The sequence below is a fragment of the Sminthopsis crassicaudata genome, chromosome 2 (genome assembly GCF_048593235.1).
Source record: "Sminthopsis crassicaudata isolate SCR6 chromosome 2, ASM4859323v1, whole genome shotgun sequence".
NCBI lineage: Eukaryota > Metazoa > Chordata > Mammalia > Dasyuromorphia > Dasyuridae > Sminthopsis > Sminthopsis crassicaudata.
This window is the reverse complement of record NC_133618.1, coordinates 450974018-450988747: the sequence shown is the minus strand read 5'-3', so window position 1 is coordinate 450988747 and position 14730 is coordinate 450974018. Positions and strand designations below refer to the sequence as shown.

General features: G+C 36.7%; 1 protein-coding gene across 5 annotated transcripts in view; it reads left to right on the top strand.

The window, feature by feature from the left end:
* Nucleotides 1-14730, top strand: part of LOC141557292 (microtubule-associated protein RP/EB family member 1) — a 109624-nt gene that overhangs the window by 30504 nt on the left and 64390 nt on the right. For 4 of the 5 annotated variants that reach the window (XM_074292738.1, XM_074292742.1, XM_074292741.1 and 1 more), the window contains exons 3-11: nucleotides 1190-1254; nucleotides 2702-2788; nucleotides 4917-5063; nucleotides 6155-6349; nucleotides 7335-7493; nucleotides 9521-9628; nucleotides 12263-12422; nucleotides 13640-13765; nucleotides 13998-14042. In XM_074292738.1, the coding sequence (XP_074148839.1) occupies nucleotides 1190-1254; nucleotides 2702-2788; nucleotides 4917-5063; nucleotides 6155-6349; nucleotides 7335-7493; nucleotides 9521-9628; nucleotides 12263-12422; nucleotides 13640-13765; nucleotides 13998-14042 (1092 nt within the window). The remainder of the gene's footprint in view (nucleotides 1-1189; nucleotides 1255-2701; nucleotides 2789-4916; nucleotides 5064-6154; nucleotides 6350-7334; nucleotides 7494-9520; nucleotides 9629-12262; nucleotides 12423-13639; nucleotides 13766-13997; nucleotides 14043-14730) is intronic. The other variant, XM_074292739.1, reaches the window with a different exon arrangement.

Below are 14730 nucleotides of genomic sequence, written 5' to 3'. Positions count from 1 at the left end.
CCTGCTTTAAAAAAAAAAAAAAAAAAGGATGAAATCTCAGATTGTGAGTAGAAGTTTTGAGTGAGGAAAGAATCTTTCCGTTGCTCTGTTTATATTCCTTCTGGAGTACTATTTCCTGTCATAAGCATCATCCTGAAAGGATGGACTATGAAAGCTCAATTATGCATCAAAGGAAGTGAGGAATCTTAGTAAATTAGTCTACAGTGTTGAAGCTTCCTTCAGGGGGGGATGGGTGCAGGGTAGGAGAAGAGAACAATGTGTATAACTACTTTAAAAACCTGATGTTTTACATAATCAAGTGAAATTTAAATTAGTAAATATTGGAAAAAAAATAAAACTGGAACTACAAAGAAGGCAAGTGAGGGCCCACAGAGATGAAGAGATTTTTTTAGGTCACACACATACATAGTGAATGGCAGCTCTGAATTAGGATCTTGAGGGGTTATCTTATAGATAAATAATATTTCTACTAAACTATACTGCCTTCATGCTTACATTATAGCTCTCTTACAAACTCTTTAGAGTGGGACCATTTATTTCATTGTTTGTTAATTTCTCTTTATTTATAGAGCCAGTATATGCTTTTCTACCAGCTTTTTTTTTTTTTTTTCCCTTTTCTGAGGCAGTTGAGGTTAAGTGATTTGCCCAAGGTCTATCATAGCCAAGAAGTTTTAAATATCTGTGGCTGGTTCTGAACTCAGGTGATCCTGACTCCAGGGCAGGTGCTCTATTCATTGTGATATCTAGCTGCCCCCATCAGCTTTATTATTCTCATTTTTGCAAATGAGGCAACAGAGGAGATGAAATGAGGAATAGGAACCAATCCCACTGACCTTGTTTTTCTTATTAAGCTTTTTATTTTCAAAATATATGATAGATCATTTTCAACTTTCACCCTTGCAAAACCTTCCACAATTTTTTTCTTTCTTCCCCTCACCTCCTTCCCTAGATGGCAAGTAATATGTTAAACATGTGCAGTTCTTCTATATGTATTTCTACAATTATGTTGCACAAGAAAAATTAGATCAAAAATGACTTTTTTTTTATTGCAGAATGTAACTTTAGAGCACAGGGGAATAGGGATGGAATCAGACCTTTTGGGAAAAGACAAGAGAAATTTGAGTCTGCTAAAAAAAATTCATATGCCATAACTATACCTGCCAAGGTGACTATTTTATTACTTCCACAGGTCGTAGGGTAAGCCGACGGGGACTGTCGAAAAGGGAACTCTCTCATATGATCACCTTCGATGAGGTACCCATCCAATGAGCCCTTTACCCCATTATCCCTTTGCCCTTCTCCTGAGGGGCTCAGGGGCCTGGATCAGGTGCTTTCTTGATAAAGAGGTAGGAGACCTTATTGACTTGTAAAGCTTCAAAGGGAGGCTTCTTTCCCCATTCATTGGGTTTCCAACTATATTGTTGGAGCAAGGAAGATTGTAAGAGGTGATGGATTTTTCTTTCTTACTCTTTTTTTTGCCCTTTACCCACATCCTTCCAGAATGGCATCATCATTATTCTCTAGACTTTAAGAACTTTAAGAAGTAGGTTAATAAGATGTTTTTTCCAGCTAAGGTCCTTACTGCCCAGGAATCTCTCATTGTCTTCCCATCCCCATCACCAAAATTCAGTCTTTCCTCCAATTCCTTTTGATGTATGGTCTATATCATCCCTACCCCTTTTAAAGGGACGTGTCCAGATAGGTAAAGGTATTGGAAATCATGCCTTTAGATATTGGAAAGGACATTAGTAGAGGAGACATTAGACTTCTTTTGATTGTCCTAGAACTAGTAGTAATGGAGAGGCAATTTGAGGCTTCATGACAGTGAGAGCTGTCTAAGCAGGTATGGGCTATCTTAATGTTATTCCCAGCACTGATTCATAAGCCCAAACTGTATAATTCTTGACAAGGATGTTCTAGGAGGCATTCCTGTTCTAGGCATGAGTCAAATGAGATGCCTGTGAAGGCTCTTTCTAACTCTCAAGATTCTGAAACTTAAGGCCCCTAAGGAAGAAGAGAATAATGAGTTTGTGATGTAGGAAAACCTGGTTCATTTACTTCTTTGCTCTGATACTGATTGCATGAGTACTTGAATATACATTGATTTGGGTGGGTGGGAAGGTTGTTCTTCAGTCCCTTATAGAAAAAGATTTTTATGTGGAAGTCTTGCTTACAAATTGGCCTAATGGTTAGTTGAGTCAGGGTTCCATATTTAAAAATTAACATTTTTTCAGTGATGTTTTAGTGACTTTAAAGCACTTGAATTACAATTATTTTTTCAATTGAGCTTTTTCAGAAATAATATGGTGAGGTAGGCATTACTATCACTATTTTATAGATGAGGAAATTGAGACATAGAAGTTATATATGACTACCCTATTATTCCACAGTAAGTGCCCAGTGACAGCGTTTGACCCCCAGGTCTTGCTGATTCCTAAGTCCAGCACATTTTCCATTGGATTTGTTTCACACTAGGGTCTGCTTACATTTGCTGACCTTTCCTGCCTGCTTCCCCATCCAGATTATAATATCTTTTCTCATAGCATCTAGGTTTGGGTATACTAAGGAAATACTAATTTAATTCTTAATCATAATCATTTTAAATCAAAGTTAATTAGGAATATTAGTGGGAAAAGAAGGGCTTTTTTTGGGTCCCATTTATTTAAAAAATGAAAATTTCCAAATTTGTTCTTTGTAAAAGGAGCTGACAGATGACTCAGAAGTATCAGAAATCCCTGTGATGCCAAAGCTGTACAGAGAAACCAAGATTCAGCCTGAAAGTTCAAATGTAAGTCACCCTTAACACATAACAGAGTTATGTGATGCAAAAATTCTTGAGTTGATCAATAAATAACTGGAACATTTTCTAAGGACTTGCCACACCACGTACCTAGATTTGTGGGCACTTAGACACAGCATATGTGAGCTAAAAAATGACAATCAACAATATACAATATTTTTTTGGTTCTACTCATTTCACTCTATATCAGTTCATGTAAGTTTTCCCAGGGTTTTCTGAAATCAGCCTGCTCATCATTTTTTATAGAACAATAATATTCCATTACATTCATATACTATATATGTATTTATTTGCTTAGCCATTCCCTAATTAATGGGATCCACTCACTTTTCAGTTCCTTGCCACTACAAAAAGGGCTGTTACAAACATTTTTGCACATCTCGGCTTTTTCCTTCTTTTGTGATCTCTTTGGGATATAGACCTAGTAGAAACACTGCTGAATCAAAGAGTATGCAGTTTGATAGCCCTTTGGACATAGTTCCAAATTGTTCTCCAAAATGGTTAGATCAGTTCACACCTCCACCAAGAATGCTTTAGTGTCCTGGTTCTTGTGAAATAGTATCTCAGAATTGTCTTAATTTGCATTTCTCTAATCAGTCGTGATTAGAGCATTTTTTCATATGATTAGAAATGGCTTTAATTTCTTCATCTGAAAATTCTCTTTATATCCTTTGACCACTTATCAATTGAAGAATGGCTTGTATTTGAGTCAATTCTCTATGTATTTTAGAAAGGAGGCCTTTATCAGAAATACGCTGTAAAAATTTTTGCCCAGCTTTCTGCTTTTCTTCTAATTTTGACTACATTGGTTTTGTTTGTGCAAAAACTTTTGAGTTTAGTGTAATCAAAACTATCCATTTTGCATTTCATAATGTTCTGTAGTTCTTCTTTGGCTACAGATTCTCTCCTTCTCCACAGATCAGAGAGATAGACAATCCCTTGTTCTCCTATTTTGCTTAAATATCATTCTTTGTGTCTAAATGATGAACCTATTTTGACCTTATCTTGGTATAGGATGTTAGCTGCCTAGTTTCTCCTATATTATTTTCTAGTTTTCCTGGCAATTTTTTTTTGAAATAGCGAGTGCTTATCCCAGAAACTTGAGTCTTTGGATTTATTCAACACTAGTTTATTTTGGTCATTGACTCTCATACTACTTTTTACAAAAAAGTGAGATAGAAAGTCCAAATAATATTGTCTCCATTTTACAGATGAGAGTCTGTGAAAATTAGATGAAGTAACTTGCTCTGAGCCTGATCCTAACAGATAAACCCAGATTGCTTTTTTTTCAATTTCCAACACAAGTTTCTACCACTAGTTATCTATTTATTTGTTTTCCAACCAATTTAGCTTCATTTTACCTATGATTTGAAGAATGAAATTATTTTATTTTTTATTTTTTTGCTGAGGCAAAACTTGGTTTCAAGGTCACATAGTTAGGAAGTGTTAAGTGTCTGAGGCCAGATTTGAACTCAGATTCTCCTGACTTTAGGGCTTATGCTCTATCTACTGTACTACCTAGCTATCCATGGACTCTTCTTTTTAAAAGTGTTTTTTGGAATATACCCTCAGGTTCTTGGAAACCTTGATTGTTTTTTCTTTAGAATAAGGGTTCATGATTTCTTGACTCTTTTTGTAGAGAATACATAAAATTGCTAATATTCTTAAGGTTGTGGATACCAGTCAGCTTGCAAAATTACAGAGTTGTCTACAGTGTGGACCAAAGCCCACAAAGGATTCTTAAGCATTGTGTATTAAGAGCTGATAATCAGCTGGTTTAGATACTGATAACATCTTTTGATAACTCACCACTGAGTCAGTCTTGGTCATTTAAAACTGGAGAATTCAACTTCTTCTGGGAAATAGGACATTTTGTATGGGGGGAGGAAGTTGTTGGGGAAAAGAGAGTTTTCTGTGGAAGGTCAAGTTGTGCTAGTCAAGGATAGGGGGAATCTTTCACAAAACCTACTTAGAGAACATTTTGCTTACGTCACTTTATGAAACGTGGTGAGACTCCTTTTACTTCAATGATAGAATTCTGTTGTCCCTATTTTTTTCCCTGAAGTCTAGCCATGTCCTTTATTGAGACCATGTACATGTGCTCTTTTGGTTCCAGGTCCGGTCTCAAAGTGAGGATAATGCCACTGAGTGGGGAAGACGCAGACCTCCACCACGTCTGGCTTCACGAGCTGAGCCCAGCAAGCCCAGCAGAAAAGAAACTGAAGAAATCAGTTCTGACTTCAAAGAGACTCCTGTGACGAGGGTTTGTTTTCCCAAAGACCACTCACAGTTCTGTCCCTACCTTTATTTGATTTTTAATCTGGAGCCTGGTGAGGGAAAGTTAGATTTATTTTCTTCTTTTGCCATGGTCATTTGGTGCCTTTCTTGCTGTCTTAATGGGTGTGTGAGTTGAGTGTTGGAGATGAGCAAGCACACATATCTCTTTTGATTATGTTGGGTTATAGGGCATTGTTGTGTTGTGTTGTGTTACCTTCCGCCTTCTTCTAGAGAGGAGGATGGTCACTTTCTCATCTTCCTTCTTTGACTTTTCCATCTTCTACCTTTTCATATCTATGAATGTGTTTCACCTGACTTATGGATGGAGTACCATGGGTGGTCAGTTAATCCTGTTGCCTTTGTTGGTTTGTAGGAGCTATTCCCTTTTAAGCTGGAAAGATTGTAAGGTTTGAACCTTGAAAAATAGCCAGATGTATTTGTCTGAGTAGCATCTCTCACAAAAATTTTGTCCTTACCTGTCCATTGCTCTCAATTTAAGCATTTAAGGAGCTTTTTATTTTTCTTCCTCAAGGTTCAGGTTTTTTATATATACCCAAATTTCATTTTTTTAAAAAACTTCTCATCTAACCTTTAGTCAATTGAAGAGTTTTATCTCAACTCTACTCGTGGTTTATTTATTAGAAAAATGGCTTCAAAGTTCTGCAGTTAAGACAGAATTTTAGGAGTTTTCTTCTGTGGGATGTTCTATCAGTGAGTTCACAAATCTTGTCCTTATCCTACAATTGGTTTAAATGCCAATAAGTTGGTATTTATGAGTTTGTGTGTGTTTTACTAATCTGTTTTTTGGAATCTTTTCCCATTGCCTTAACTTTATTTTTGGATCCACCATCTTCATCCTGGCTTTGATTAAGTGACTTGCCCAGGGTCACACAGACAGGAAATCTTAAATGTCTGAGGTCAGATTTGAACTCCAGTCTTCCTGACTTCGGGGCTGGGGCTCTATTTACTCCTAGCTTTGATTTTGACAGTTCTTGCCTCCTTTGATAACTTTTTGATGACATCATTTTTATCAGGCTGTATCTCTTCATTCTACCAATTTGATTTGTCTCATTCTAGAGTAATAGACGTCGACAGTCCACTGGCAACCTGCCCACTGGTATCCAGGCTTCCCTGAGCTCTTGCCTCACTATTGATCTCACTGATGATCTTGGGAGTAACACTACCACCAGGCGTAGTGCTCGAGAAAGACGTCGTCATTCTCTGGGTTCCCCAACGGTGCTTTTAGACAACCATGATGAGATGGAATACCAGGTATGGAAACTTGACATGAAATGGCCACCTCAGTATCACATACATTTAGGAGTGAAGTGTAGACTATTGATCACCAAGTGCAACGCTTCCTTTTAACCTCTAGTGAATCATCAACATTTATTAAATTGCCTATCATATGTCTTTGGCCTTGGGAATACAGACAAAAATCAAAGTGTCCTGAACTCAAAGAAATGGCCTTCTCTGAGGGAGGCAACATGACCACAGTTCTGTGGAATATAAATACAGACTGGATACAAGGTAACCTTGGGAGGAAGACACAGCCAGGGGAAAGCCCCATACAGTGGTGGTGCTTGATTTGAATCACTGGCCAAGCTAAGTACTTGTAAGAGGTGAAAAGGGGGGAATGAATTCTAGGCATGTGATGACAGCTGGAGGGAAAGTCATAGACATGAGAGGGAATACTTGAAATGTAGAGTGGTAGGCCAGATTGTGGTAAGAAGATGAAGGTCCAAAAGGGATTGCCTATAGAGTTGTTAAAAAATCTGGGTCTTCTAATAATTTTCTAAGTCCTAGGTTGCTTTTCTTCTGGAAAGACACATAGTCTTCTTCCTTAATGTAAGACTTCATAATGGAAACAAATGAGTTTTAAAATCAGAATTTGGTCCTGACGCAGGTCATGCTCCTCAGTAGTTGGGCAAATAAATATCTTATCCTTATAAGCACTAAAAATAAGAGTGAACTAGGGCAGGAGTTTCAAAAACTTTACTAGAAATGAATCCCTGTGGCAGATATATTCTATTACAAAATCACAAATTGACATGGATTTTAATAAAAAACATTCCCATTTATTTTAATCTGGGCCTTACTGCACTAAGAGGTTGGCCACATGAACTAGAGGATTTTGAAGTGGCCAGTGGAGTGAAAGGAACTGATCATGGGGTAATCAAATAGATAGATGCTATTGGCTAACTTTGACTTTTCATTGTCTCACTATTCCCTCTGATTTTTTGTAATTGACTTTCAGGATGGAAAAGAGTTTCACATTGGTGAACTTGTCTGGGGGAAAATTAAAGGTTTTTCTTGGTGGCCCGCTATTGTGGTTTCCTGGAAATCTAATACAAAACGCCAGGCCATCCCTGGCATGAGATGGGTACAGTGGTTTGGAGATGGCAAATATTCTGAGGTAAGTCTCTAATCTTGGCAACATCGTGACTTTGATGTCTAGGAGATTCTTGATATCGTTGGATGGACCGGGGGTGAGTTTTAGTTCTGAGTTCAGTTACTTTGAGCATTCTATTTCTCCAGGTCCCCTTTTACAAATGGGGACCAACATCACCCCAATGGATTGTAAGATCCAAAATGAAATGATGTAAATTATTTTGATTTTAAAACATGTTATGTACATTCACCTTATTAATAGTCTGTATGATGAGGTGGTCAAACGTAATGTGACAGTGGTTTTTAAAGATGTCATAAGGATGACCTCCTGCCCTTTTTCCTTGCCTCCCTTCCCTCCTCCCCCTTACCTTTCCCATGGTGGAATAGTAAAAGCATTTAGTAATTTCTGTTCACTCACCCAAGCCAACTGCTAGGTACAAAAATTTAAGAGAATAATTCCTGCCTTCAATGAGCTTTCAAAGTTCTAACAAAGGGAGATAAGGTATAAACGAGAGTAATGGCCTGAAAGTCATAAGGGATAATGATTGGTGCCATGGAGTATACAATTGACAAAGCCTTTTCCTGAAACACTGAATTAAGCAATAGAACTGGATCAGAGGTCTGTCAGAAGTGCAGGGATGCTTGGAAGATAGAATATCAACATTTTGAGAGAATTTCCTTATCAAAACTCCAAGAACAATAAAGTAATAATTAGTCATGCTAGCAGTTACATGGGCCACCAGAGGGCGCTCTAGGTCAAAGAATTGGGACCATGGTTAGATTCTAGAATTTATTTCCTTATTCAAAGTGAAATTGCTTGTTTTTTCTTGTTAAAGAGCAAGATTGAATTTCAATATATGTTTGGGTATGGGAATACAGACATTTTGGTTCAATTAGATATCTAGATTCCCTAATAATAATGTCCCATATTAGGGACAGGTACACATTTTACTTGTAAAATGTGAAAAAAGGGTGGCCAAGATATCTCCCAACTCTAAATCTAAATAAATAGGCATTTATACACATAGTCATATGACTTTATATGGACATGTTGAAGAAAGAAACATTGAGTTTTAGGCACCAGTCTGCCAAGAACAAATTTTATTAAGCTAACATTAAGAACATTTAAATTTGGGCATTGCTTGCTCAGGGGGAGATGTTCCCTCATATCCTTGTTAATATCTCAAGCACAGATGAATTGAACTTAAATTTATAGAAATCTGGAATGAGGAAAAGGGCACAATAAGACAGTCACTTAATCTTCCTGGACCCTTCCCCTTTAGGATTAATTATTTTTTGTGATCAGTCTATTTCCTCAGATTATTTTCCATTGAATATCTTCAGGTGAGTTAAAAAGAAAGTTTTTTAATATGCTCATGTTGGCTTGGATCCATACGAAGCAAATATGAATTGCTCCATGAAAGTTGTAGTTTAAGAATAATTTGCAGCAAACTAGATGTAAGTGGAGATTCCGGAGATGGAAATTGTCCAAATTATGATATCCAGCTAAGTTAAAGAAGATTCAAGTCTTTGCTCACTCAACCTCCTGTGTACTCCATAGTCATTCCATTGTTGGGATCATCCAAATGGAGCAGATCCTGGAGGTGTGGGGATTTACTCTTTTCAGGAATTAACCAGAATTGGTCTCAGTATAATTGGTGTCTTACTCTCTGCTCACGCACTTATGGTGCTGCCAACTCTTCCTTCTCCCTACTTAAGGTGAGAACAGGGGTTGACATTATTTGAAAAATGCTGGAGATAAAAAGATGTTTTCTCAGTGTTTGGGGCATAACTTTCATTCACCCAATAGCCATGTGTTGGAGTCTGAAATAATCTCTAAATGGTCTTAAATATACTCAAATTCAGGAGCACCTGAAATCTTAGTTCAAAATCATAGATGATAGAGGTTATTACCTTATTTATAGATGCCTTCTCTTTCAGGGAGGCAAATTTGTATGTGCTAAGGAGAAAGCCCAAGGTTTTTTAGTGTTTCTGTATGCTACACATATATCTATAACGCAACTTTTTTTTTTTTTTTTTTTTTTTTTTTAGGTCCCTTCAGACAAATTAGTGAGTCTTGCACTATTTAGCCAACACTTTAACTTACCAACGTTTAACAAGCTGGTATCTTACAGGAAGGCTTTATTTCAAGCCCTAGAGGTAATTGTGGGAGGGTGTCATTGGATGGCTAAATACATAGAGACATTTGATTGCATCCAGTTAGAAAAATTTAATTCACCTCCTCTGAGATAAATACTGAGTTTGTAATTGGGGAAGTTTTGGGGAAGGTGGAAGATTATGAGCTTTTCTTGATATTGAGTAAGAAGAACAAAAAGGAAATTTAGGGAAATTTATCTTAGAAAAATCAAACATTTTACTCTCTCTAATAAAACAGTCACTTAATCTTCCTGGACCCTTCCCCTTCAGGATTAATTATTCCTTGTGATCAATCTATTTCCTCAGATTATCTTTCACTGAATATTTTTAGGTGAGTTAAAAAGACAGTTTTTAATATGCCCATGTTGGCTTGAATCCATAGGAAGGAAATATGAATTGCCTCATGAAAGTTGTAGTTTAAGAATAATTTGCAACAAACTAGATATATAGGCAATCAACATGGAATTCAGAACTGGGAGATTTTCAGTAGGGAGAACTGACTTGTACAAAGATAATAAGTAGCAAGATTACTCTAAAGTTGTTAGTTATTTTCATTGGACCATAGTGGGGCTAAGGAATCTCAAGGTTCTTTCCACTTATCCTGGCTGCCTCTGACTTCATGCTGTTATTGAAGCTTAACGTCTGGCATCAAGGGAACTCAAAGCATCATTGCCTTGACTGTTAGGGTACATTCATGGAATGTTAGAATTAGGAGGGATGTTAGACCACACATGGAAAGCACCTTAGGAAAGAACTTGTCTCATAATAATCTTAGGCTTTTGGTGTTATGTATCCCCATTTATGAGTTAGTAAACTAATTATCCCTGATATTAAGGGACTTAAAATATTCACTAATTAGTTTTTTTAAGCTAGTAAACGTGGGTATCTCTCTCTCTATCCTGTTTTCTAAGTTCATGTTGCCAATACTTCCACCCCAAGGACCTTAGGACACAAAAGACAAGACCATAGATGGAAGGGAATGTTATCCAGTCTCCCTATGTAATTGGTGATGTGACTTGTACAAGGTCAATTTCTATTATATCTAACTTTATTCAGGATGATATTAGGCCTGCCTTTTTTTTTTTTTTTTTTTTTTTTTTTTTTTTTTTTAATAAAGCTTCTTCTCAGAACAGTAGGGCCTTGACCCATCTCAAATTCCTCATTTCTGACTGATGCTTGTGAAGGAAAAAACTCAGCGTGAGGCTTGACATCTGTCACTATTCTCAATATCCCAACTTATTTTCCCCTGGTTGGCACTGTTAACCAGCCCCACCCCCTTGTGGAATCCTCAGCCTTACATGGTTTTTTTCCCCTTTGCCCAACAACCTCCTCTCACTCCCCACATACCATCCTAGCAGCTGTCCTTGCAAGACACTCCTATGAATGAAGTCAGTGTTCTTATCAGAGTGTGGGGTAAGAACTTGATTCTAAGTTGAGGCATACCAACAAGTGCTGTGATTCAAGGCAGCATCCATTGTGGAAAGTATTATGAGAATAGTGTAGGAAAGATACACAGAGCATCTGCTTGAACACTTTCCAATGACTAAGAACTTAATTCAAATTTGAGATAGATCTGTTAGGAAGGTTTCCTTTACATTGATTGAGCCATTATTTGCTTCTCTGCAAGTTCTCTACTTCAGGAACCAAGTAGAACAAGTTTAAGTCTTCCAAATTTTACATTGTAATTAGTCATGTCTTATTTCTGTCCGCAAACCCTTTTCTCCACCCCATCTTTACTCCCTGCTCAATGACTAATCTTATGCAGATAAAACTTCATCTGTTCTTGTAGAACCATGACTAAGATGTAATTTGTTTTCCTGGATACAGTCTATATCTTGTTAACTTCCCTCCTCAAATGTCCCTGGAACTCAAATAAATGAATGGTCTAATCAAGTCTCACTCTTTCTTGACATAAAATCTGTTTGTAAACCTTGAGATTACCACAACTTTGGGTATCCTACTATCCTAGGGTTGAATCATGGAATTCACATTAGAGTTCCCTTTCATTTCCTCCCCCCCCCAAAAAAAAATCCAAAGTTTTTGTGATTATGTTTTGATAAATTACCACTAATCTTTCAGAGAGCCATCTTTATAACAAAGAATGTTTTTTAAGAAAAAACTAAGACATAAAAAAAATTGAAATTATATTCAGTGTTTCACATCCATAGCGCTGACATCTATGAAAAGCTGTGGAATTGGAGGGGGGTTGTCTTTTCATTTCTTCTTCTTCTTTGATCATTTTTCAAACAACTTTAAAAAGATAATATTTCATTCACCCTCATATATGTAAAAATTTTGACATTTAAAAAAATTTTGAGTTCCAAATTCCAAATTCTTGTTTCCCTCTCTTATCTCACTGAGAAAGCAAGAAATTTGATATAAGCCATACATGTTCATTCATGCAAAACATAGAAAAAGGACACTTGGATCTTCATTTAGACTTTATCAGTTCTTTGAAAATAATCAACATTTTCATCATAAGTCAGAATTGCCTTGGAATATTGTATTCTGAGAATAGATAAGACATTAACAGCAACATACACTTTTGATTGAAATGATACATGAAGTTTGTGAAGTAATTGGATGAACCATCCTTTTTTGACCCAAGTATTAATTTTTAAAAATTTTGCCTTGTAGATGGCCAAGGGCCGGGCTGGTAAGACTTTTCCAGCCATTCCTGGTGCTTCCTGGGATGAAAAACTCAAGCCCTTGTTAGATTGGGCTCATGGCGGCTTCCAGCCAATGGGAGAAGAAGGACTTAAACCAAAACAGAAATCGGATGGATCTATCATACCAGGTAGGAACTGTGGCTTAGGCCATGGTGATCTCTGGTATTTGCAATGGAATTATGTGATTAGATAGAATTTCTTAAGAGTTGTGGAGAAGCCAAAGAATTGTGTTTTGTTTGGATTTGTGTGGTTTTATATGATATCAGACTTAAGGAAAAAAATACCTGGTATAGAATACCATTAGCAAATTGGGGAAAATGTTGTTTGCTTTAACCAAATCTACTATGATGCACACCAGACATAGAGGGACCTTCTTCCCTTTCTTTTCTTCAGGCTTTTCATCTAGTAACCAGAAAATGTGTTTTTAAAAAAGTATTTAAAAAACAAAAAAATAAAACTATGGCTGTCTGAGAACAATCTGGCAAAAGGATTGTTAGGGAAGACTCATGGAAGCAGATAGTATTATCACAACCAGCAACTTACTGGAACTGGATAGCTACAATTTACCAGTTTTTGCTATTTACTCATGGGATTAATCTTTGACTCTTTGTCACAGCTGAAGGAGGTTAGATGGTTGTGCTAAAATCCCAATGGAAAATTTAGAGAAAAATTATTATAAGACTCCCATTTTTGCAAAAAAAAAATGTCAATATGGTCTATGTTTCAGTCAGTTTCACCAATTTTTAAAAAAAAATTTATATTAATAGTTTTTATTTACCATATATATGTATGGGTAATTTTACAATATTGACAATTGCCAAACTTTTTGTTCTAATTTTTCCCCCCCTTCCCTGCCCACCAGATGGCAGGTTGACTAATACATATTAAATATGTTAGAGTATAAATTGGGAATTCTATGTAGTGGTTCATAATCATTTCCCAGAGTTCTTTTTCTGGGTGTAGCTGGTTCAGTTCATTACTGCTCTATTGGAACTGATTTGGTTCCTCTCATTGTTGAAAATGGCCACATCCATCAGAATTTCAGTTTTTTTTCTTTTCCTTAGTATTTACACATAGTTAGGCTCAGAAATATGTTTGCCACATTTTATTTTACTTGAGACTGAGTTAGCTTGAGTTGTCCAGATCATATTTCTTAAAGGGAAGAAACAGTTATGTTCATATGTACCTGAGAATATTTCTAAGAAGTAGTAGGTACAAGTGTGTTATCCTCAATTGACTTGGGAACCACTTCATGTCTTTAGGAATATTGGAAACTAACCAATTAAATTTGGCCCAGCTTCCATTCCAGCCCATGCTCTGAGGTTAAATGAGTTATCTTTTGTAGAGCCCAAACAGAGGAGAAGGACATTAGAGGAAGTCACTGTTCAAGATAGCATACCTCCTTCCAAACGCCTGAGGACCAACTGTTTGAATAACAACAAAGAGAGAATAGAGGAAGAGCAAAGTCGAGGTGATTGTTATTGGCATTCAGCTTCTGGGTTGAAATCGTTTTGGGGTAGTGGAAACTTAGCTTTTCCCTCTATGGATATCTGTCTTCTCTCTGGGTGGATGGGCTGTTACTACCTACTACTTATGTAAATTTACTTTCTTTTCAAAAATAGAACTATAAGTTGGGTCACAAAAGCTTGTAAAATATTAACCAAACCATTTTTATCCTTCCTGCCCAAAATTCTTCTTTTTAGAAAAAATGGTTTCTGACATCATAAACAACAAAAGCAACCCTGAAGGTATGTTGTCTTCATTATATGCTTGTAGGCTTTCCTAACTTGAAATTGTCCAGATTTGATTTCTTGCAGAATTTTGTGTGTGTGTTAACAAGTAATTTTTACCGTTATGTATTGATAAGTGTGCTAAGATTTTGTATTATCTTATTTGATCTTCACAGTAACCATAGGAAATAGGTACTGTTTTTGTCCTATTTTCCAGGTGAGAAATAACTTTCTGACAAGCAGAAGTTATTTGACTCCTGGGTTACACAACTAGGAAATATTAACTATACTACCTAAATGCTTCCAGGCCACATGGTATTAGGTGACTAAAGCAAGGCATAGATGCCTGCTCTGCAAATATTGTGTCTTAGAACCTCTGAATTCATTTGAACAAGTATTCCATTTCTTGTATGAGTTATAGTGGCTGGGCCTATAAAAATCCCAGTGAACTTCTGCCTTTAAAGAGGTTACATTCTCTGATCTGCAATTTATAGGTAACTATGATAGTTCATTTTCAGTGTTCAGGAAGTATAAATTGTGTGATGGGAGTGAGCAGAACTGTTGGGGAGACTCAGCTGTGGGACATTGAACAAATCATTTCATGTTTGAGTCTCGATTTGCTTCTTGTAAAAATATGACCCTGCCATCACTTAGGAGTGAGGCAGGTGATCTTACATCTATGTTACAACTAATAGTGACTGGAAAG